The 12,842-nt window shown below is 42.6% G+C and overlaps 1 protein-coding gene across 1 annotated transcript in view; it reads right to left on the bottom strand.

The window, feature by feature from the left end:
* CTPS2 (CTP synthase 2) overlaps positions 1-12,842 on the bottom strand; it is a 124,978-nt gene that overhangs the window by 20,660 nt on the left and 91,476 nt on the right. Inside the window, exons 15-16 of the mRNA XM_031660604.1 lie at positions 10,986-11,041; positions 5,989-6,085 (exon numbers count right to left, since the gene is read on the bottom strand). Of these exons, the coding sequence (XP_031516464.1) occupies positions 5,989-6,085; positions 10,986-11,041 (153 nt within the window). The remainder of the gene's footprint in view (positions 1-5,988; positions 6,086-10,985; positions 11,042-12,842) is intronic.

Raw genomic sequence — 12,842 nt, 5'->3', positions numbered from 1 at the left:
AACCCGAGGTCTTTCTTTCTTTTAGGTGGCTTCAGGCCATTTCCTGCAAGGTCTTCTCCTTTCCCAGGGTAAGGGTCCCCTGAGATAAACCAGCACAATGTCGACCCACTGGGCTACCCTTGGGAACGCAATGAGGACAATTGCTTTTCTAGTCACAGCTTTAAGTTGGGTATTACTCATAGCACCATAAAACTGAGCATTTTTTGAACAAAGTGATTCAGAGCAATGATCCATTCATTCAAATATCCTGTCCCTGGCTATGACTCAAGCTAAAGATAATAAAATATAATAAGTTTAAGAGGGGGAAGTAAATATAACTTTAAAACTTTCAATGAAGTGCTTTATCAAATGATCTAAAATCTAGTATGGAATTCAGAATCACAAATTCCCATCACTTACCACCAAAGATCCAAAGCTACTACTACAGTAATAAGGAAATTATGATTGAATGCAAATGTCTGCTTTCCTAAGGTAATCATTTAAAGCCCTGCTAGAATAGCTATTATTAAAAAGTCAAAAAACAACAGATGCTGGCAAGACTGTGGAGAAAAGAAAACATACTGTTGGTGGGAATGTAAGTTATTTCAGCCACTGTGGAAAGCAGTTTTGGAGATTTCTCAAAGAACTTTTTTTTTTTTTTTGACAGAGTCTCAGCTTTAGTCACTCAGGCTGATGCGTAGTGGCCGATCTCGCTCACTGCAAGCCCGCCTCCCCGGGTTCACGCCCATTCTCTTTGCCTCAGCCTCCCAGTAGCTGGGACTACATGCCTCAATACCACCGCTGCTTTTTCTTTTTTTTTGAGAGGAGTCTCCGTGACTGTCGCTTCTCAGGCTGGAGTGCAGTGGCCGGATCTCAGCCACTGCAGTTCCGCCTTCCAGGTTTACCATTCTCCTGCCTCAGCCTCCCTATAGCTGGGACTACAGGCGCTCACCACCTCAGCCTCCGCTATTTTTTGTATTTTTTTAGTAGAGACGGGTTTCAATTGTGTTAGCTAGGATGGTCTCATCTCCCTGGATCTTGATCCGCCTGGCTCGGCCTCCCAAAGTGCTGATTACAGGCTTGAGCCACTGCTGGGGCCTGGGTCAGTCCGCGCTAGTTTTTTGTATTTTAGTAGAGACGGGGTTTCACCGTGTTAGCCAGGATGGTCTCAATCTCCTGACCTCGTGATCCGCCCGCCTCGGCCTCCCAAAGTGCTGGGATTACAGGCGTGAGCCACCGCGCCTGGCCTCTCAAAGAACTTAAACCAGAATTACCATTCAATCAGCAATCCCATTACTGGGTATATACCCAAAGGAAAATAAATCATTCTACAAAAAAGACACATGCACTTACATGTTCATGGCAGCAGTATTCATGACAGCAAAGACATGGAATCAACTAGATACCCATCAATGGTGGATTGGATAAAGAAAATGTGGTACATACATACCATGGAATAGTACGCAGCCATAAAAACAAAACCATGTCCTTTGCAGCAACATGGATGCAGCTGGGGGCCATTATTCTAAGTGAATTAACACAGAAACAGAAAACCAAATACTGCATGTTCTCACTTATCAATGGGAGCTAAACATTGGGTACTCATGGACATAAAGATGGGAACAATAGACACTGGGAACTACCAGAAGAGGGAAAGAGAGGAGAGTGCAAGAGTTGAAAAACTATCTGTTGAGTACTTTAGTCAGTACTTGGGTGATGGGATCCATACCCCAAACCTTAGCATCACACAATATACCCATGTAACAAATCTGCACATGGGCCAGGCACAGTAACTCATGCCTGTAATCCTAGCACTCTGGGAGGCCAAGGTGGGCAGACTGCTTGAGTCTAGGAGCTCGAGTCCAGCCGGGGCAACATGGTGAAACCCTGTCTGTACAAAAAATACAAAAATTAGCTGGATGTGGTGGCATGCACCTGCAGTTCCAGCTACTTGGGAAGCTGAGGTGGGAGGATCGCTTCAGCCCAGGAAGTGGAGTTGCCATGAGCCATGATAATGCCACTGCACTCCAGCCTGGGTGACAGGGTGAGATCCAATCTCAAAAAAAAAAAAAAAACCTGCACATGTACTCCCTGCATCCAAAATGAAAGTTGAAATTATTTTAAAAAAAAAAAAAAAAAAAAAAAGCTCTGCTACAGAAAATGGTAGCCACTAGCCATATGTAGCTACTTAAATTCATTAAAATTAATTGCATTTGAAATATGTTCAAAGTCACATGTGGCTAGTGGCTACCATATTGGATAGGGTAGACTAGTTCTATCATTGCAGTGAGTTCTATAGGACAGCTCTGATCCCAGAAAACTCCAGTGAGTTCTATAGGACAGCTCTGATTCCAGAAAAATCCAGTGAGTTCTATAGGACAGCTCTGATTCCAGAAAACTCCAGTGAGTTCTATAGGACAGCTCTGATTCCAGAAAAATCCAGTGTAGAAATCTTCTACATCTAGGAAGAAACCTGCTTGAATTAGAGGAATATGCAGGTAAGAAAGCCTGATAAGGGGAATGCCGCCTTCTCCCAGGAATGTATTCCCTCAAGAAATGCAGAGAAATCATCCACACTTAGAGAATAAATTAAGCAATGTAGATTTAAATTTAAGAGACAATAAATCTTACTGCATAACATCTAGGGACATCTTTGGGAAAAAAAGCAGACACTAACTGTGCTTTTGTTTCACTACAGACAGATGCTAAGCAATGTAATCATGTAATAGCCAGGGACAGAATATGTGAATGAATGGATCATTGCTCTGAATCACTTTATCCAAAAAATCCTCTATGCCAATATGAGGAGAAAGTAAAAAGTTTTTGTTTTGATGATGTTCTATCAGTTAGATACAATTATCTTTAAAATAATGCCGTGGATTGCTTTAAACCAAATTCTGACATTATATAATATTAAGCCCAAGTTTTGTTGTTCTTCTCGGAACCCTTCAGGAACAGTGGAGATTCGTGGATATGTTTCCAAGGGTATCTAAGATCAACATCTTCTGGGGAATTTTCCTTAATAACTGCTTGCAGTCAGCTTTTAAAAACTGCAAGGTTTTACAGCAGCTCTCATTTCCTTTTCAATCCACATGAAATTTGAAAGCCCCAAGGGGAATCTAAATCCTTATGATGAAAGAACCTTCTAAGTATTTGATGACAATAATGAGAACCAGGAGAATTAAAAGTGAATAAGTACTTAAACAAAGTAAACAAATGGTAATTTGCTTAAGAAATTTTCTGCCTTCTCACATGCTAGGAAGATTTAAGAGGCTTCAATACCAACAGCGATCCACATTTTAATTCTAAATGATGGGCATTTCCATCAGAAAGACTCCTGGAAATGCGTACTTACTATTCTAATTCAAAACTCTGGGCATGAATTGATCACCTTAGGTAGAATGTGAAAACAAGAGAAACAATCAAATCCCACAGCAGTGGTGGCAGAAGGAGGTAACCACCTGGGTTTGCACTTGCCGCAAAGGACTAGCTGGATGGCCCTGGGCATGTCATTTAACCTCTTTGCACTCCGGTCTCCTCTGTAAAGTGGGAATAGCATCATCTGCTCTGTTAGTTACATAAGGTATGCAAAGTCCCTAGCAAGAGGTCTAGTGACAAGCATCCAGTAAGTGCACACTAAATGTCCATTGCTTTCCTACTTTCAAGTCTAGGTAAAATGCTGCTCTGTTCAAAGGAGCCTTCTTAGACTTCAATTCTCCCCTCTGCTCAGGACTCTGGAAGTACTTGAACAGATTAGAGACAAAAAGGAAAAGAGACAGAGAAAAGGCATTTGAAATGGAGAATAGTGACACGAGCTAAGATGGACAAAGAAGAGGGAGGTTAGAAGATGCAGAGGTAATCCAGTTTATCTGGAGCCTCAAGCATATAGCCTGGAAATGCAGGTTCTGGAATATCACGGTACCGTTTTTACAGTATCCTGCACACACTTAGTACTCAATATATGAGAGTGGTTTATCCAACAAATTAGTGTCACACACTGCAGAGTTCTGTTCTTGTTAGGAGGCAATGGAGAAGGGATGGCTTGGAGGCAGGAAGGAGATTGAGCTGGAGTTGGCATGCACTGGGACTAGTGTTCTAGGTACCGCAGTGCAATTCCAAACACCAGCTTTCTTTCCAGAGGCAGAATCTGCAGGACTTGACAACTCACTGCTAGTTGGGATCTGAAGGGGAAGAAGAGCTAATATGTGAAATTTCTAGCCTGACAGTGTAGGAGGATTGTTCTCCACCAAATGTGTCCCCCAGGGACTTACTTTTTTTTTTTTTTTTTGAGATAGGGTCTTGCTCTGTCACCCAGGCTGTAGTGTAGTGGCATGATCATGGCTCACTGCAGCCTCAACTTCCCAAAGCAAGAAGGTCACTCTGATGTTTCCCCAGCCTTTGCATGTGAAAGCTGGCTATAAAGAAATTATCTGACCTACCTTTCCTGAAAGTAGGTCATAAGACCCTCATTCCAGATGAGTCCTGCTCTAGACCTGGGGGAATGGGATGCTACACAGAAAGGCCAAGAAGAATCTGAGTGGACAGGCCTTTCTGGGTTTCCCCGTCAGTCTATTACCATTAGAGTATGCCCTTTTGCCCAATCACATTGCTACATGGTTGTCCACTGTTCATCGAACCTAAGCATAAGTTTTCCCCAAGTCTTTGGGTCTTCATTCCTGAAGACTAACGTGCCACATAAAACTTCGATTAAATAAATTTGTTATGCTTTTCTCTTGTCAACCTGTCTTGTTACAGGGCTGTTGGTCATGACCCTTATGATGGGTAAGAAGATCACAGATAACACCTTTCTACCCCTAACCTGTGTTCCAATAAAACTTTATTTATGGACACAAATTTGAATGGCATACAATTTTTACGTGTCACAGACGGTATTTTTAAAAATTTTTTTAACCATTAAAAAATGTAAAAATCATTCTCAGCTCATAAGGTAGCTGTAAACAGCAGGCTAGACGTGGTGCACAGGCAGTCGTTTGCCAACCCCTGGGCTAGAACATCAAGACAAAGAGCTGAGACCAGCTGTGACCATGAGCTTACCACGTCCTTTCAAAGCTGACTGAGAATAACACTGCCTTCTGTCTCATCAATAGTAAATGTGTAGTTTGTGCCTATGTGCTCACGGGTGTTCCAGCCCGGTTACTAACAACAACTTCAGTGTTCTTCCTCAATTCTGATGCCTTTATTTCTGTTCTGTTTGCTCTTAAAAAGAACTCTGGGGACAGTGATTAGTGTTCAGAAGTTAAATGACTGACCCGTGCTTGACCACCCAGCACAGTGGAGAAAGGCAGGACAGAAGCCAGGTCCCTCATGCAACAGACATCAACATCAGTCACCAACAATGGGGTGGCACTTGGCTATTCTTTCTCAAAAGAGGAGAGCAGGCAGGGTGCCACTCAACAGTGCCACTCTGCCTTTTCCAGAGCACCTAACCTAGAGGCTGGCACAAAGAAGTAGCCTCAGAAAGAGAGGAGGTGGTAAGGAAGCATACTACTTGTAGAACTGGTAGACTTGGAATAATATATCATTTTATGGTGGAGTCAGACTAATAGGCCCCAAAATGGTCAGGATTATAAGCAGTCTGTCTTTCTGAGATGAAGAGCTATCTCGGCTCACTGCAACCTCCACATCCTGGGTTCAAGCGACTCTCCTGCCTCAGCCTCCTGAGTAGCTGGGACTACAGGTGGACGCCACCACGCCGGGCTAATTTTTGTATTTTTAGTAGAGATGGGGTTTCACCATGTTGGCCAGCATGGTCTCAAACTCCTGACCTCAGGTGATTCGCCAACCTCAGCCTCCCAAAGTGCTGGGATTACAGACGTGAGCCACCATGCCCAGCCAGCAGTCTGTTTTTTCATGTACTTTGTAGTTACATCTTTGTTTCAAAGGAGAAAATAAAAGAAAGAATGCAAAAAAACTGCGTCTCACATTAGTCTGTGATCCACAAAAAGGCCAGTTATCAGGAAGCTTTTCAAAAATGAAGAGCCCACTTACTTGCCAGTTCAATGATTTCCATCCTGTCTCCATCAACATCCTGACCTACAAAACTTAAGTCATTCTGCTCAAATTGGTTGATCAGCTTAGGGTTTACCTGCAAAACGAGAAATTAAGTGTTTATGGGCCACAGTGCAATACCAGCTGCCATACCAGGTCCTTCAGCAATTGGGTGGGTTTTCCGTTTCAGTGATCCTCTAGTAGTTAATGTCTATATTCAATGTTCAAAGCCAATTTTAAACTCATGATGAACCTGAGATATAAAATGTAACCGCAACACCTAAATCTGGGAAGCCCACCTTCTATTACCCAAAGGTGAGATTCAAAAAGTAGGCCTGTGACCCAGATACTCTGACTTGGAACCTTGAGACTGGTTATTTATAGCCATTTCCATGTTTGCTTCTTCCCTAGAGTTATGTGTACTTACCTATCTCTCTCCGAATCACAAATTTGCTTGAGGATTAAAACTATCTTATTTCCCTTGTGACTAACCCCAACGCTTTCTTTACACACAGTTACATAAAAGTTCTAAAGAGAAGCTTGGAGCAAGTTTTCTACTAAAATATCATAATAGACGGCAACTTGATGACCTGGCTTGTGGTCCTTTCTGGCCCCCATCTCACCTTAGCCCTTTTCCAAACTTAAGGACTCCTTTTCAGCCTCTCCTTCAGTGAAAGTGCTTCCCTGTCTAAAATTATGGTGGGGTCTCACCTATTCTTTGCAATCTTAACCTCAGAGCTTTTATTCTACATTTTAAAATTGTACCAGTTCTCATAATTTGTAATTATTTTTCCTTCCTTAACAGTTTTAAGACATAATTCACATACCATACAATTCACCCATTTAAAATACACAAATGATTTTTCATATATTCAGAGGTATGCAACCATTACCACAATCAATTGAAAAACAAACCCTGTACCCTTTAACCTCATCCCCCAACCCCCTCATCACCCTGACCTGATCCCCTGGCAATCACTAATCTACATCCCACATCTATAGATTTGCCTATTCTGGTCATTTTATATTAATAGAATCACGCAATATGTGGGCTTTTTTTTTTTTTTTCTCTAGGGTACATGTGCACAATGTGCAGGTTTGTTACATACGTATACATGTGCCATGTCAGTGCACTGCACCCATTAACTCGTTATTTACATTAGGTATGTCTCCTAATGCTATCCCTCCCCCCTCCCTGTACCCCACAACAGGCCCCAGTGTGTGATGTTCCCCTTCCTGTGTCCAAGTGTTCTCATTGTTCAATTCCCACCTATGAGTGAGAACATGCGGTGTTTGGTTTTCTGTTCTTGTGAGAGTTTGCTGAGAATGATGGTTTGCAGCTGCATCCATATCCCTACAAAGGACATGAACTCATCCTTTTTTATGGCTGCATAGTATTCCCTGGTGTATATGTGCCACATTTTCTTAATCTAGTCTGTCATTGATGGACATTTGGGTTGGCTCCAAGTCTTTGCTATTGTGAATAGTGCCGCAATAAACATACGTGTGCATGTGTCTTTATAGCAGCATGATTTATAATCCTTTGGGTATATACCCAGTAATGGGATGACTCGGTCAAATGGTATTTCTAGTTCTAGATCCTTGAGGAATCGCCACACTGTCTTCCACAATGGTTGAACTAGTTTACAGTCCCACCAACAGTGCAAAAGTGTTCCTATTTCTCCACATCCTCTCTAGCACCTGTTGTTTCCTGACTTTTTAATGATCGCCATTCTAGCTGGTGTGAGATGGTATCTCATTGTGGTTTTGATTTGTATTTCTCTGATGGTTAGTGATGATGAGTATTTTTTCATGTGTCTGTTGGCTGCATAAATGTCTTCTTTTGAGAAGTGTCTGTTCATATCCTTTGCCCACTTTTTGATGGGGTTGTTTTTTTCTTGTAAATTTGTTTGCATTCTTTGTGGGTTCTGGATATTAGCCCTTTGTCAGATGAGTAGATTGCAAAAATGTTCTCCCATTCTGTAGGTTGCCTGTTCACTCTGATGGTAGTTTCTTTTTTTTTTTGAGACGGAGTCTCGCTCTGTCGCCCAGGCTGGAGTGCAGTGGCACAATCTCGGCTCACTGCAAGCTCCGCTCCGCCTCCCGGGTTCACACCATTCTCCTGCCTCAGCTTCCCAAGTAGCTGGGACTACAGGTGCACGCCACCACGCCCGGCTAATTTTTTGTAATTTTAGTAGAGACGGGGTTTCACCATGTTAGCCAGGATGGTCTCGAACTCCTGACCTCATGATCCACCCGCCTCGGCCTCCCAAAGTGCTGGGATTACAGACGTGAGCCACCGCGCCCGGCCTGGTAGTTTCTTTTGCTGTGCAGAAGCTCTTTAGTTTAATTAGATCCCATTTGTCAATTTTGGCTTTTGTTGCCATTGCTTTTGGTGTTTTAGACATGAAGTCCTTGCCCATGCCTATGTCCTGAATGGTATAACCTAGGTTTTCTTCTAGGGTTTTTATGGTTTTAGGTCTAACATTTAAGTCTCTAATCCATCTTGAATTAATTTTCGTATAAGGAGTAAGGAAGGGATCCAGTGTCAGCTTTCTACTTATGGCTAGCCAGTTTTCCTAGCACCATTTATTAAATAGGGAATGCTTTCCCCATTTCTTGTTTTTGTCAGGTTTGTCAAAGATCAGATGGTTGTAGATGTGTGGTATTATTTCTGAGGGCTCTATTCTGTTCCAATGGTCTATATCTCTGTTTTGGTACCAGTACCATGCTGTTCTGGTTACTGTAACCATACTGTAGTATAGTTTCAAGTCAGGTAGCATGATGCCTCCAGCTTTGTTCTTTTGGCTTAGGATTGTCTTGGCAATGTGGGCTCTTTTTTGGTTCCATATGAACTTTAAAGTAGTTTTTTCCAATTTTGTGAAGAAAGTCATTGGTAGCTTAATGGGGATGGCAATGAATCTATAAATTACCTTTTTCACATATGTAGGCTTTTGTGTCTGGCTTCTTTCACTCAGCATGATGTTCTCAAGGTTTATCTATGTTGTAGCATAAATCAGTACTTGATTTCCTTCTATGGCTGAATAATACTCCATTGAATGAATACACCACATTTTGCTTATCTATTCACCAGTTGGCAGACATTTGAGTTGTTTCTGCCTTTTGGCTATTATGAATATTGCTGCTATGATCATTCAGATACAGGTTTTTGTGTGGACATACATTTTCATTTCTCTTGGGTATATATCTAGGAGTGGAACTGCTGGGTCATATGGTAATTCTTATATCTAATCTTTTGAGAAACTTCCAGATGATTTTCCAAAGGGGCTGAAATATATTCCATTCCAACCAGCAATGCATGAAGGTTCCAATTACCCCACATCCTCTCCACTACTTGTTATTATTGTCTGTGTTTGATTATAGTCAGCTTAGTGAGTGTGAAGTGGTGTCTTTTTATGGTTTCAATAAGCGTTTTCCTGATCACTAATGATTGTTGGTCTTCTTTTCATGTGCTTATTGGTCATTTGTATATTTTCTTTGAAGAAATATCTATTCATATCATTTGCAACTATTCATTATTGAGTTGTATGAGCTCTTCATATATTTTAGATACAAGTCCCTTATCCAATACATGATTTAATCTGTAATTACTATGTTATCTATTTTTTGTCCTCCCCTAACAAGAGGGAGACCATGTCTGTCTTTCCCCTTTCTATCTCCAATGCATACCAGATGCAAAATAGGTGTGAATGAATGAATGGCTATGCTATTGTGTACATAGCAGTTCTTGCACCTTCTCATTGCCACTTAGGCAAAGCAGCTCAATAATTTTTATCCCACCAGTTGGGCCCGTTCCCAATGGAAATAAGACCAAAAATGTCCTACACATACCAAATTATGTTCCTTGGTCATAGTGACACTGTTCATTGCCTAATCAGCATTGATTCCCACAAGTCCTCCTTCAAAACAGAGCCCTAGGCTTGTCCTGGTATCCACTTCACCCCTATATGAACCAGGAAACGCCATCTGTCCCATTTCAGAAACTGGTTCTAACTGGTCTAAGCCAAACATAATAAACCCAGTTCTCTTGGAAGATGAATATTGCAAGAACCCAGGTTTAAGCCACTGATGTTCAGCATTGCCCTGAAAATGGCTACTAGTTCACAGGTGGGCAGGTAATCTAAGTCGATTTCCCTGTCTGGAGAGATGCCTGTTGTCCCAGATGCTGCTGGCAGCCACCTGGGAACCATGAGGGAGACCAGCTAAAGGACGAAGCAGACACACAGACAAGGGTAGGGCTGAGATAACCACAGAGACAACAGGAGCCCTGGTTGTACCATGCCTGGAGCCTGCGCAGCCTCTGGACTACCTGGTGGCTGAGATAACAAATTTCCTTAATGTTTAGGCTGGTTTGAGTGATAACGAGCAGGGATTCTGTTCTTCACAGTCAAATGCATCATAACTGACACACTCATTAATCCTGGCATACACGATCTACATTTCGAGAAACTGTTTCTCATGTGGCAACCTCAACAATTAACTCCTTTTAGTTATGTGACGCTAAGCCTCAAGCTTAATGTAAATTTCCAAAGAGGTTCTCAAACCAATCACCCCCTGATACCCAGGGATGCACCCCCATCCCAAAAGGCACTTGGATCCTTCTCAGAAGATTCAAGTCCTCTTTTCCACAAACCTGGCAAAATAAAGGGTGGGGGCTAAGGATAAGAAATGACGGCCTTATCATGATTTAGAAGATGGCAGTTAGAGTAACAAAGGGCATTGATAGGCCCCGTGTGCAGGTACGTAAAGATTTTACCTTTGGAAAGCCAAAAAGATGAGAGTCTCCTCCCCCCACCCCCTCCCCGCCCCTCACCGCCCATCTCCTCTGGAAGTGGGAGACTGTGGGAAATTTGGCTCTCTCTGAGCCCTGTGAATACCACCAGGCTGGACACCTTTTCCAGAGGCTCAGCTTGTAATCACTGGGTTCCTCACACTAAGCATCCATATTCCCCAGTAATTCAGCATGAAAGCCGTACCTCGAACCGATGTCTGTGTCTTTCTTCTATAAAAGGAACATCACCATAAAGTTTCCCTGTAAAGATACAAGAGTGAGATTAATATTAGAGTAAGCAGCTTTATAAGCACATCCATGACACTTTGTGGAGGAAGGTGCTTGGATCGCTATCTATCTATCAGAGGACTAAAAACGAACTAATAGACTCCACATAGTCATCTAGATTTTCTTCTTTTCTAGTAGAAGATGGCAATAGCTTCTTTGAAACCCTGAAGCAATTCTCAAGTAAACCATCACCATTGCATAAAAGGAAGCCAGATGCTACACAAGTCCACCATGGAATCCAGCAGATCTGCCCTCCTTATATACACCTGTCTGTGGGACCAAGAGACGGTTATGTCTGCACTATCGCTTCAGTGCAGATTTGTAATGAGGCTCATTTATAAAGGAAGAAAACAAAACTGGGGACAGGGAAGGGACTTGCCCAAAGCCCTGCCCTGCTGGGCAGCAGAGCCTGTTCTTGAGCCCAGGCTTCCTCACACCTGGCCCAATGCTTTCTCCACTCCACCAGCCCCCTCCAGATTTTCACACGGTACTGGCCACATTCAAAATGTACCCCAGCTTAAAAATGTACCTATCCTATGATCCTACAATTGGACTTCTCAGAATTTATCCCAGAAAATAGAAATGAGGACAAAGACTTAACCACAAAGATGTGCACTGCTGAATTATTTAATAGCAAACAATTGGAAGCAAGCTGAGCATCAAGAATAGAAGAACTGGTGGATTAAATGATAGTACATCTATGCCAACAGCTCTTAACCAGGGGCGTGTGGCTGAGAATCATCTGGGGAGCTGCCTAAACATGCCTACGTAGCTGAGGCACTGCAGCTAAGCGCAGCACCCTGGGCATGACCAGTGTGGCGATGGGCACAGCGATCAGCGAGCTGCCTAGTGACTTCATTGTCAGGTGAATAGGAGTCAGATCCATCACCAAAACCTCTCAAGAATGCCCCCATTGGGAACATCACACACCAGGGCTTGTCGGGGGTGGGGGACTGGGGGAGGGATAGCATTAGGAGAAATACATAATGCAAATGACGAGTTGATGGGTGCAGCAAACAAACATGGCACATGTATACCTATGTAACAAACCTGCACGTTGTGCACATGTACCCTAGAACTTAAAGTATAATAATAATAATAATAATAATAATAAAATGAATGCCCCCATTGGAGCATGTGGAGAAGCAGGATGGCCCAGGGTCCGAGTGGGTTCCAGCACTGGAGCAGTCTGAGCAGGCCAGAGACTCTTCCTACAGCACCAGCCCTCAAAACGCAGACCCCAGGTACACAGCCAAGAGTTAAGAAGATAACAGTGCTGGAAGTCATGTTCAAACTCCAACAGAATCGGGAGCCATGCTTAGTTCAACAGTCAGGGAATTATCAGACTCTCAAAGACATCATGAGGCTGGAACACGATGTTTCAACCAAGAAAAACCAAAGAAATGCTTTCTTTGTGTCTTGTTTGAGCTTTTGACTTGGATCAAGCAAACACAAAAGGGTTGTATTCTCATACAACCTTGTACGATCAATGATCGCAGCTGAACTTGTATTTGCAATTCTGTCCATATAGACTGAGCTCCCTGGTGATGATATGAATGATAGTGAATATTTAAGGTATGTATTTTAGAAAAAAGAGGACAGTGGGGGCAGGACCGAGTTCCTCTGAGAGAATGCCAACATACCACTGACAGGGGTCATTCAGGACAGCCTAAACTAAAACAATTGTTTCATAAAAATTAGAAGAAAAATGGGAAATAAAGCACAACAACATACAGTTAGAAAACACAGAAGCATCAGGAAGGCCAGGCGCGGT

This window comes from Papio anubis, chromosome X (genome assembly GCF_008728515.1).
Source record: "Papio anubis isolate 15944 chromosome X, Panubis1.0, whole genome shotgun sequence".
Taxonomy (NCBI): Eukaryota; Metazoa; Chordata; class Mammalia; order Primates; family Cercopithecidae; genus Papio; species Papio anubis.
The sequence above is the reverse complement of the archived record's forward strand: the minus strand, read 5'-3'. Positions and strand labels throughout refer to the sequence as shown.